Source organism: Choloepus didactylus, chromosome 8, assembly GCF_015220235.1.
Source record: "Choloepus didactylus isolate mChoDid1 chromosome 8, mChoDid1.pri, whole genome shotgun sequence".
Lineage (NCBI taxonomy): Eukaryota > Metazoa > Chordata > Mammalia > Pilosa > Megalonychidae > Choloepus > Choloepus didactylus.
In genome coordinates, this window is record NC_051314.1 from 76,744,018 (window position 1) to 76,757,106 (window position 13,089).

Here is a 13,089-nt window from a genome sequence, read left to right on the forward strand (position 1 = left end):
ATTTTTTTTCCTGATAGCTGTCTGTGGCCAGCACAGGTCTGTTAAATTGGGCTACATTTCCAAAAATTAAAGTACCTTCAGCGCCAGTATCTACTAGTGCCAACACTCTCTGTTTATTAGTAGGGGACTGTTAAATAGTTAATTCTATGTATGACCTCGGATCCCAAGAGTCCCTGGTTATTGCTCATACCCAGGAGTCTTGACCCCTCCTCTATGGTAGGGGAACAGGAGCTTTCCCAGTCTCCTATGGGAGTGAGGAGGGTTCTTGTGTTTTAAAAGGGGGTTTGTAGTTGGTTTATCTTCTCCTCCAGCTGTCTAGGGATTTATTTTAGTAAATATTTTGTCTTTGAGTAATTTGCTCCATAATTTAACTAAAACAGCATATGGTTGTTTATCTATGGTTTCTAGTTCTGTCCCTGTGGCAATTAGATCAGCCCACATTTGCTTATATAAGAGCTGATTAGGACTGTCATGTTCTTGGGGAGTTTTTTCCATGGTCCTCACTCCTCTTTCCAGAGCTGCTCTGATTCCCTAAGATCTGCTATGGGTTGAGCATCTCTCAAAATGTGATATCCCACTAGAGGACTCAAAATGTACATGAGAGGTCCATAAAAATGATTAGGAGCTGTGTGCTAGATGATGTCTTTCATCTTTGCTGTGAAAGTTTCATTGTTGGGGCCTGCAGAGTTCTGGAATATATTGTATGTTTCATCCCAAGACCCTGAAACACATCTTGCAGTTCTTCCACAGATTGCGAATGGGAAGTAGTGTGTGGAGTATCTCCCTCATTGGGTTAGGAATTCTTGCATGCAACTATTAGCCAGGCTAACAAAGATACCATTTCTACATGACTTAGGGTGGTATACAGGCACTGGCATATGGGTGTGTTGTGGTATATGCTAGCTTAATCTTTTGCATCCCAGTTAATATTATGCCCTTAGCTCCTATGTCCCATAATCATAAAAGCCAATCATGTAATGACTTCCTGGCTTTCTGCTTATAATGCTGCCCAAGGTCACCTAATTCAGCAGCAGTAGTATAATCTCCCTCAGTAATATGGAGTTTCTGTTCAGGATGTTGTAAATTTTGATGATCCACCCTGGCATATCACTCCTGTGCTGTGTTTTTTTGCTGTAGCACTGGGTGTACTTGCCAGGTTCTCTTCTTCCTCTACTTTGCATAATTCTTCCCTTGCCTTCTCTTCATAATCAAATGAAATATCTATGGTGTCTCAAGCTTTTGGTTCCCTCTTGGATTAGTTAATATTCTCCAGATTCAGACCTGGGGTAATTTCCAACCATGGGCATGAGTATACCTATAAGCTAATCTTTCTAATTGATCATCTACACAGTGCAAATGCTGGGTTAAAGTGTCTTTCATGTCCACTTGAGTGAGCTGTGTATTACTTTCTAATTTTAATTCTTCCTCTAGATGGTGGACTGTTATTTTTGCCACCTGTTCTGCTTCTGTAGCCATAGCTAAGGCTCCTAAAAGGGGCCAGGCTATGGCCACCACAACTTGCTGTTTTCTTTTCTCTTTACTAAGATTTAGTTGTCCTACTATCTGTTGCAAAACAGCAACCTGCCAGAGTTTTTAGGGCATCGCAATATCCTTGCAGTGGTCCCCATTCATCTAGGAGAGTAGCCACCCCTCCCCACATGGATGATGTAGGTCAATCTAGTAATTTCCCCTTGTACCAGTTTGGATCTATTATGCCCCCCAGGAAAAACATGATCTTTAGTGCAATCTTTTGGGGGAAGACTTATTAATCATTGATTAGGTTGTTTCCATGGAGATGTGACTCACCCAACTGTAGGTGAGAAATTTCAATTAGATATTTACAGAGAATTCTGCCCTTCCCATTCAAGGTGCATCTTAATTAGATCACTGGAGTACTTTAAGAGACACTTGAGAGCTGACAGAGATGCTTAGAGATGCTTGGAGATGCAGAGAGAAGGAATTTGGAGATGCTGTGCTGAGAGATGAAGTCCAAAGTCTGCCCCATAGAAGCTAAGAGACGATGCCCAGACACTTAGAAAGCCATTGGAATCAGAAGCTGAAAGCAGTGCAACCCAGGAGCAAAGGAACAGCAGATGCCAGCCACATGCCTTCCCAGCTAGCAGAGGTTTCTGGATGCCACCAGCCATTCTCCAGTGAAGGTATAGCCCTTATTGTTGCCTTAGTTTAGACACTTTTATGGCCTCAGAATTGTAAATTTGTAATTAAATAACCTCCCTTTATAATAGCCAATGCATTTCTGGTGTTTTGCATAATGGCAGTTCTAACAAACGGGAACACCCCTGTCGAGACTTCCTTCTCTGGACTTACTGCTGCCTGTTATGTCTTGGTCCCCTGGCTTGCTTGCCAATTGTTTGGGGTGAGATTGAGTTCATGCAAAGCATGGGCTGGTGCTGCTGCAAGACCAAAAAGCACACCAGGTACAGAAGTAGACATAGATTTATTGGGATTTATGAACAGGAGAGATTCTCTGGTGGCAGCCGATCTGGAGGTTTAGCACTCCTCAATGGACAGGGGGTGCAAGGAGGAAGATGTGCTTTTAGAACTAAGACATTCCATATACTATGAGGACATTGGGTCTCTAGTATAATCATTAAGGGGGATAAGACCTGATGTTTTACTATGATTAGTCTTTAAGACTAAGATACAATGAATGCTATTTTTTACCTCCATGATTACATTCTTACCCCTTCAGGGAGATTCTTTAAATTCTTGAACTTTGTCCTCAGCTAAAGCAGGCCTGTTATGGGCCATTTAGGAGTGTTCTGGGCCCTGGGCCATGGACTGCCACAACTCTGTGTATGAATTTGCTTCTTTTGTACACAAACTTTTTTTTTTTTTTTTTACACAAACCTTCTGCCTAAACTATCATCTGTGGACTTCAAGATGCCTTATCCACCATCATGGCATTCCACACAGCATTGCTTCTGATCAAAGTACTCACTTCACAGCAAATGAAGTACAGCAATGGACCCATCTTCATGGGATTCCCTGGTTTATCATGGTCTCCATCACCCTGTAGCTTCTGGGCTTATAGAAGAGTAGAATGGCCTATTGAAGACTTAATTACAGTGCCAGCTGGGTGGAAATATCTTGCAGGCTGGTGTAACATTTTCCAGGAAGCTGTATATGTTGTAAATCAGCATCCAACATATGGTGCTCATTCTCCTATTGATAGGTGGAAATGGGAGTGGAACCACTCACTGTTATCCAAGGCTATTCAGTAGCAAAATTTTTGCTTTCTGTCTCCCAAACTTTTGCTGTGCTTCTAGAGGTCCTAAGGGATGAATGCATCCTGAGGGAGGAATGCTTCCAAAGGAAACACAATATTTCCATTGACTTGGAAGTCAAGACTCCCATCTAGTCACTCTGGGTTCCTTATGCCCTTGAATGAACAGGCAAAATAGACAGTCACTGTTCTGGCTGGGGTTATTGATCTTGGTTGCCTAGGGGAACTTGGACTGCTACTACACAATGGACAGAAGGAAGAATATGTCTGTAATACAAAAGATCCCATAATACATCTCTTCGGAATACAATGCCCTATGATGGAAGTAAATGAAAAACAACAACAATGCAATTCAGGAAGGACTAATAATGGGCCAGACCTTTCAGTTAAAGAACCAAGACCAGCTGAGGTGCTTGCTGAGGACAAATGGAATGAAGAATGGAAAGTGGAAAATATACTTATAAATACAAGCTATAACCACTTGCAGAAAAGAGGACCATAGTGTAATGCAATTTCTTTTGTATTTTGTTATATGTTAGTGTGTGTGGGGGGGTATATACACACACACATCTCCAAATCTTGTTTTAGTCCTTCTCTCATTGTCTTATTGTATAACATAAGTTCCATTAACTTCACATCATAAAATTTAACTTGCATTATATCCAGGATATCTGGAGTGGTGTGGACATTATCCAAGGACTGCATCTACTTCTGGGAAAAGCCTTGTGTGTTTTAAGTTGTATGCAGGTTAGTTATATCATGTTGGCAGAAGTATGTCTTTGATGTTGTCAATATTTGGAGATTAAAAATAGTTTAAGGAGATGTGTACGGGTGACAAGTTGACAAGGAGTGAACTGTGATGGTTAAGTGTATGTGTCAACTTGGCTAGAGTATGGTGTCTATTTTTTGGTCAAACAATGGCCTAGTTGTTATTGTACATGTATTTCATAGATAGGATTAGGCTGTGCAACCAGTTTTGACCTTAAATAAAGCAGATTATACTTCATAATATAGGTATGCTTCACCTATCAGTTGGGAATCTTAATCTCCAGAACTGAGGGTACCAATGTCAGAAAGAATTTTTCCTCAAGGTTGCTCCATCTATTCTTTCCTACATTTCGCACCAAGGAAATCAGAAAACAGCATTTTAAGCTTCCTGCTTTCCCTACAAATTTGAATTTCCCCATCCCCATAATCACATTAACCAGTTCCTTATTATAACCTCTATATCTGTCTATCTAATCAATCAATCAATCAATCTATCTATGTACCATTTAATCTATTCTCTCTATATCTATCTATCTCTAGATAGATATATAAATACATATCATATTGATTGTTGGTTCTGATATCTGGAGTATCTTGACTAGACATACCTTGGTTTGGCTTTGTGTCTAACATGTGACAGATTTAAATATGTACTCTCTCAGATGACATCTTAATCTTAATTTGCCTTCTTATGGGTGTCAACCCATTTGTAAGTCAGACCCTTTAAAAATGTATTATCAGTTATTGTGTGAAGTCATTTGTGAATAGGATCTTATATGGCTAAAACTGAATTAGAACTGTCTTAAAAGTATTCCTGGAGAACTTATAAAAAGAAAGAAATCAGAGAATCCACAGGAAAGAGCCAGAGCCCAGAAGTCAGTGGTATACAGAGAAGCAAATGCAAGGAGGAGATCTAGGACACTGCATGTGACAGGAGGCAGAGATGCAATTCAAGGATCCCTGAGTATTGTGGCAAGCCAACACCAGAATGCCACAAACTTTGTGAGGAAATTGAGATCTTGTCTATGCCTTGACTTGAGACTTCTCCTATAAAATTGTGAGCTAATAAATTCTTTTTGTTGTAGGTAACCCACTGAGTGGTATTTGCTATAGGGAAACAAATACACAGCTTTGACATTTACAACAGCCTCGTTTATGCTTTTCCTTGGCTCTAGTTCCATGAAGATATAATAGGATTTGACATGCTGGGAACAACAATACCAACTCTGCCACCTGGTATTGGGGTCCCATTCATGAGTATCTGTAGCTTGGCTGTATAACTGAAGATTTGCCTCACTGTGCATTAAATCCATGCTAAGATTGGGAAAAAATTGTGGTGTTACAAGTTATATGAATGTGTACTTGTACTCTTCCCCACTTCTCCACTCCTATTTTTTGAATTTAGAATCATTTTCAGTGGAGTTTTCCCCCACCCTCTACCTCCACTCATATTCATTTTGAACATACAGTCATTTAAATAACTAAGCTTTCTGTTAACACTTTCTACATGTCATATTTTGAGTGAGATTTTTGACTGTCCATTCAAATTTTCAATGAAACCACTTATATGTGGGTGATGTGGTTGGCCCATCTGATATTATGTGTTCTTGCCCCACTGTGTATGTCACTGGCAGTGAAAACAGACTTGTGCCAGAAGAAATATTCCTGGGTAGGCTAAATTGAGACTTCACTATCCAAACAATTCTGTTTCAAGATTGCATATCTGTTACAGCGTAAATGAGGGGGTGATTTCACCACTCTTACAAGTATTTTCCATTTCACCTCATGCTGTTAATAACTGGGTTGAGTTCCTCCAGGCCAAAATAAATTGCTACGTCCTTTTAAGGATTGTGGATTTGCCAGGATATTTTACAAAAACTGCCCTGTTTCTGAAATGTTGATTATGTATTAACAGTAAAAATATTCACCGATTTACTTTTATCATGTCATTTTCCAAAAGCCATCTAAACACTTTGCCCTCTTGACCCATTTATTGTTTTTCTCCTCCCCTCTCTCTGTTGAAATATTTTCTCCATTATGCTACACAATGCCAACAGTTCCCTTAGTGCCCATTCATATGTCTTGGCCTCCCAAGAGCAAGATGTGTCTTAGTGTTCACCAAAATGTCAGCCTGTTTCTCTGAAGCCCTTAACATTCCTAATGCTTTGGAAAGAATATCCATTTGTAGGTCAGAGAAAGGGAGAGAGTTCCCTTCCCAGGTAAATTTGCCAAATCCCTGCCTTTATACATTGCAGCAGGTTGTTAATAATGCCACATGAGAGCCTTAGTTATCAATTTTCAATTCAAATAATTTCTTCCATTTAGTGGTACATATAACTAGCAAGTTGCCTTTGATCATTAATTCCCAGAAGTACATAGATAAACTAAGTATTAATTTGCTATTAATTAAATATTGAACTAAAACAAGTTAAGCTAAATTCCTGAAGTCTTGAGTTTGAATTGGAAGCAACACCATGAATTCCTATTTTAACTTAATAAAAGTTACATTTCTTAGTTTAACCCACTGAAATGGCCTAGAAATAATGATCACCCAAAGCAAGAGGTACATCTAGGCTTCCATTTTTTGTTGTCCAAATTATATGTACAAACTAAAATAACAAGGTCACATGAAGGAATGGATGTTCCTAGGATTGTGCTAGGGAAAATATTTGTTTCCCAGTGCTGTAACAAATTACCACAAACAAATTTATTTTCAGGGAGAAGCTCCAGGAGAAGGCTGGAAGGATTGGCAGTGCTGCATTTCTCTAGAGGCTCTAGAGGCAGTGTGGAGTTAGTTGCTACAGTGTTTTGTTGGACAACAGGTTTTTAGGCAGAACTGAAGCTTTCAGCAAAATGACCCATTTTATTATGTACACAGCACTGAGGGTCCAAAAAAGTCAGGGAAGAGATTCCATTGTAGCTAGTCTTCTTGGGAGACAAAATGCTTGGGTGAGGGTCAGTGGATGGCAGCTCCGCACACCCCACATACTGTTTGAGGGTTGATTGTTGATACACTCCAGTGAGAGGCAGCCCTGCCACTGAGAGTTCTCACCCTGATAAGCATCTGTAGCTGTCTGTTTCTCACTCTGGTTCAAGGTATGGTCAAGCCTTTTCATTAGAACTAACATCCCCCAGGGCTGTGAAATGGAATAGACTGAGACACCTGCTCACAATAGAAAAGAAAGCAGGGTGTAAGAGAGGGCTGTGAAACAGCTGCTGAGCATGTATCTGTGACTTTCCCAGAAGGGAGAATATGTTTCCCTGCTTTTTTGCAGCTTAAAGGGGCTCAGGCATTCCTTGGCTAGGTGTCCTGCTTTACTCTGGCCTTGGAGTATGTCATTACATCTTTTCTTATACTCCTATTCCATCTTTCCCTTAAAAGTATCTTTGTAATTACATTGGCCCACCTAGAAAATCCAGGATAATCATCTCAAGATCCTTAATTTATGCACATTTGTAAAGTTCCTTTTGTGTTTTAAAATCACATATTTACATATTCTGGAGATAGAGACTTGGATATCTTTGGATGGCTTTATTCTGTCTACACACTATAGCCAGGGAGATATGAAAGACTAACATTTTGTCAAAAGGACTTTAAATGGCTCACTGTTCCAATAAGACAATTTGAGCCCCAATACAAATAATAATGCATGGATGAAATGTATCAAATATGTGTGTATGCATGAATTGATAAAGGTAATTTAGGAAACATTGTTCACTATTAGAGTTATATAGGGAACTGACTTATAATGTTGATTTTTATATTGTACTTATTTTGAAAGATAGTTCATTCATTTATTGATTTTACATATTTTAACATGAGTTATTAAGTAGAATGGCATATATGAGACATAATTTTGCTATATTTACAAAAAACAATGAGCTTTTGAAAACTAAAATTCTTGTTTGTTTCTTTTAAATGCAACAAGTATCTCATTAAATGAGTATATTGTGTATAAATTTTCCTATTGATTAAAACTTTGAAGTAGTGTCTTTTTTTGGTATTACAATAATTCCTAAAATAAATTCCTCATGCTTTTCAAAAACATACAAATTCATTCTGGTTACAATGTGTGAAACCGATATAAAGGTGGTCATCTTTCTTCAAATATTCTTCCAGTGATGTAGTTGATTTTAACCGATTGGTGTGAATGTTATCATACCAGTGTCCCTGCTATACAAACATTTGTACATTAATAGATATTTCCCTTTTTGCATTTCTAGTTTATTTTTATTGTGATAATGTCATAATTAATAGAATATCTTGAAACTAAACTTTTTTTACCTGGCAACAGATATTTGGTTGTCCTCTTATGCAATATATCGAAATCCTGAAAAAAGTGTTTATTTTCCACTAAATACATGTATTTGTACAAATCCATACATAAAAATATAATCATCTGATCAAGGTCTTATTTTTAAAAAATCTCTTTCTACCCGTTTTATCTCTGATTGAATCACTTATTTTCTGTCCTTTATAGCCTGCTTTAAAAACAGCTTTTCCTTAATATTTGACATGCTTGTTGACTATATACAAATAACACACTATTAATAAATGAATAAGTAATGAATATTTTCACAATGCATAAATACATCTCTATATACAAATGCTGAAATTAAAAATTCTCATCCAGGAATACTGATTTTCTTTCTTTCGCTCAAATGATATCTGATATTCCTTTGAAAGTTTCTACAGTTTTATATCTTTATAGTTACCCTGTGCATTTCATTTGAAATTTATTATCTTGACAGTTAAAGTTTTGTAACTATTTTGACTGAAATAATATATGCTCATTGATTTCTGGTGATTATACAATTACAGATAGCTTATTGATTTTCAAACATTTTCCATTTGTTCAGTGAGAGAACCAGATTCTCTTATTAATTCTGCTTATTTCCCATAAGAATTTCTTGAGTTTTGAGGTTATGTAAAAATATACTTAGGTGGGGAAAAGGATGTGCCACATTTCATCAATTTTAAGACACCGTCAATTGTAAAACCTTCACTCATTAAAAGAAATGCTGTCAAACTATCAGCAATGCTCAATGTCATCCATGGTATGCTAGAATCTCAGAAAAGTAAGGTGTGAATAAAATAAAAATTTGTGATCACAAATATGCAATAGTTTCTCCTGTTCTTTCTATTATTTATTCTGAATGTTTTCTTCTTATTGCATTTCCCAGATCTTCCAATGAAATATTGAATATTTCTTTCCTTTTTACTCATTCACATTTATTGGAGTGTGATTTTTAGATGCTATTTGACTTTTCCAAAACCTGGATTTTGATTTCTTTAAATTATTTAATTGATTTTGTTTTCTACATTTAATGTTTTGAATTTATTGTTATTAATTTTTTCACATTTATTAAGATAAACAAAAGGTTCTCTTTTTGGTATAGTTGACAATTTGGTAAATTATAATTACATTTCAAATAAAAGAATTCCTTTTAAGTAGCTTTTTCAGTGCTTCAAATAATTTACAATGAAGTGACTTTTTTCATTACTCTTAGGACAGTAATTATTTTAATATATGTGAATAACTTAATTTCCAAGGAATTATATTGGTGTTGGTTTCTAAATTTTTTATGCATTATTATTTAGATTATTATGACAGAACTAGGACTGTAAAGGCTAAATTTGTGTTAAATGTAGGCCCAAGGTATCAAAGATACCTAATGCATGGCAGACAGTATTTTCCAGAAAAGTGTATCTATGGAAATGCACATGATTTTCTAATTCAAACTTTCATTGTGTGCAATGATTGGACAGTTCTGACTTTAATCTATTGTGTCATTCCAAGTGCTGTCACCACATTGATCCTGAGATTTTGCACCTAATTCCTGGGATCCATAATGCAACCCTCTGCTCCCATACTCCTGAGCATCAAGTCATTTTATAATTCATTGCTCATATAGTTCATTGCTCTGCTCATTTATAGTTCTTTGCTCTGCTTTAGGTTGCATCTTTATTTCTGATTACTTATTAACAACTTTGCAATGCTTTCATATTCAAAAGAATCACTATTAAAATTTATCCAGCATTTCTATGTGTTTATAGTATTATTATTTCAAAGTTACATTGATGCTCCATTTTCTCAATATTTTAAGTGCTATTATTCTCTTTCTAAATCATTGTTTTTGTTTTTACATTAGCCATAATTCATCCTTTATAGAAGTTTTACATAAAATCACTCTTATTGCATGTATTTAGACATCTTTGTGATACATATATCAGTCATGCTACAAAGGGTTTTACCCTATATTTTCTTGATAACAATGACTTTTATTGCATTTTAAAATATAACATTATGAAATTAATTTCATTCCAAAAGTTATTTTTTAAGAATTATATTTAATTTTTTTCTAAATGAAATGCAAAGTATTATCAGCTATTTATATGAAAAATGAATATGCAGGATTGGCTTGAGAACTGTTCAAAGAAAGCTGTTTTAAAGAAGTGTTGAGAAAATTAATGATATTCTAGTTTTGATCATAAAAACACAAGTTTTTAAACAAGTGAAAATGTCTAGAACCATAAATGATAAAAATAAATCTTTTCATCTGAAATTTTTATTTACATACTATTTCCTTTACTTGGTTGAGAGCAATTCTATTCTTTCAATTGAATACTTGAAGGCTTTCTTTTCTTGATTGTTCCTAAGGGTATAAATAAAGGGGTTCAACATAGGAGAAATAGCAGAAATGAGCAGAGAAACCACTTTGTTAATTGTCAATTCTTCCTTTGCTGTGGGATTCATGTAGATGAAAATGCAAGTGCCATCAGTGATGGAAACCACAATCATGTGGGAAGAACAGGTCAAAATGGCCTTCTTCCTTTGCTGGACAGATGGGAATCTAAAAATTGTCCTGATGATGTAGGCATAGGAGAGAACTACACAGCTAAGGGTCATATTCAGGGTTAGTACAGCACAGATTATAACTGTCTGTTCCATAAACCACATGTCTGAGCCTGCAATCTTCACTAGGGGAAATGCATCACAGAAAAAATGATCCATGATGTTAGAGTCACAAAATTCTAGTTTTAAAAGCAGGATAAGTGGTGGGATTATGATACACAAACCAGCTGACCAACAACAGATGATGAGACTCCTGCAGACTCTTTTGCTCATGATGGTCATGTAATGCAGGGGTCTGCAGATGGCCACATAGTAGTCATAGGACATGGCAGCAAGGAGAAAAAATTCTGTTACTGCAAAGAGGTCTAAAAAATACTTGGATGACACAAGCATTATAGGTAATGACCTTGTCCCCTGTTGCTATGTTACACAAGTGTCTAGGAATACATGCAGATGTGAAGGAGACCTCTAAGAAGGAGAAATTTTGTAAGAAAAAGTACATGGATGTTTTAAGATGGGAATCCATAAAGGTGAGTGTGATGATGCTCAGGTTCCCAGTTACACTCAATATGTAGGTGAGAAATAGAAATATAAAAATCAGAACCTGGAGGTGAGGGTCATCAGTCAGTCCCGGAAGGATGAATGTTGTTATTTTTTTGTTTCTCATCACTGACTGCTGACTTCTGTCCAATCTGCATCTGATATTTGGAAAGATTTCCTTATAGATTATTCTAACTTTTCTAAAATTCAACATATTCAGTATTTTATTTTCCATTACATTTTAAAAGTTTACATTTTCATTCATTTTCTGCTTAGGGTTTTACCTTTTGATTAAAATTCATCTGTGGTTAGGTGCAATTTGGGATAGCAATAGTGCACTTTGGCTCTCAAGAATCATTTCCTATTCAAAAATTAAATTATAATATTTAGCCTTTGATTTCATGTCTTTTCAATGCTTTGCATTTTTAAAAAATAATGCTAAAAAATAGCAGATAGATTGGGCTCACTATACAAACTCTAAGCAGAATTTGAAGTCTCTGATCCAAAACAATAATTTTGCTTGTTCATTGATTTTTAGATATGTGTTTAATTCCCATAATCCACCATAAGCACTGTGCTCCACCATAATCCATCGTTTTTTTCTAAATATGTATATCCTTTTTGAATATGCCTGCAATATTTACTTCTGACAAAATAGTTTACTGCCTTCTCTTTTCTTTGAATTTCCAGTAAAATGATTTACTTTTTATTCCTAACTTTTTGCCTAATAACAGATTTATTTCAGAAGTCAAGAACTTTTTGATTTGTGTTTAGACTGCCCCATGGGTATTTCTCAGGTCAACCATTAATTATACCAGAAGGGATTCCAATGTTTCCAATACACAATCATTATCTCAATGCATGAGATTTTCTGACATCAATGTATAGAAAACTTTCTCCTGTGTACCCAGTTTATTTGAGTTATGAATAATTTCACTTTCTTGTTTAACTTACTGTGGTTTCTTCTTATTGAGTGTGGGCTGATTTGGCTGTGATAGTTTTTCTATTTCACTGAGTTACCAAAAGAGGAAGAAGCACTGACTGAGGCACATGGTTTACCTGCAAGTTAGAACTCTCCTAGGGAATTCAGTTTCTCATTCAACAACTATCAACTATTTATAGCAAATCAAGATGTAGAATAGTTTTGTTTTGTTTTTGTGCAGCCCACCTACCTTCCTTCCATCTTTCTCCCTAATATCTCAGTTAATGCACACATCTCAGTGAAACCTTACTCAAACTTTAAAGTTAGAGCATTATTCAGTCCTCAAAATATGTCTCTTCTCTTTTCCCCAAGATGTAACACCTAACTTTACAATACAAGCTAACAAAACAGGAAAGTGAAACTTACAGATATTTGTGTATTCTCACTTTCAATCAAATGATAAATGAACAGAGTTCTTTGATGAGATGCTGCCACTTCATTCAGTATATAATCCATTTTGGGGGGTGAGGATAAGTTAGTTGTTGATTTATTTATGTCTCTTATGCATAAAAGCTTCTCAGATACTGATGGTTATCTAGACAAGAGAAATTCTAAAAAATGACATTTCATAAATATATGTTGGATGCATTGCAAAACATAAAAATTATTGCTGAAATCCATTTTCTCCTCAGGAGCAAAATATGAACAAATCCTGTAAAGGGAATTACAATCAAAGAGAAAAACAATCACACTTA

At 35.9% G+C, this 13,089-nt stretch overlaps 1 protein-coding gene across 1 annotated transcript; it reads right to left on the reverse strand.

The window, feature by feature from the left end:
* Positions 1 to 10,605: 10,605 nt before the first annotated feature.
* On the reverse strand, positions 10,606 to 11,539 carry LOC119541802 (olfactory receptor 6C2-like). The gene is given in 2 exon segments (XM_037846070.1): positions 10,606 to 11,227; positions 11,229 to 11,539. Coding segments are annotated over 2 exon segments (933 nt in total).
* Between the last annotated feature and the right edge of the window lie 1,550 nt (positions 11,540 to 13,089).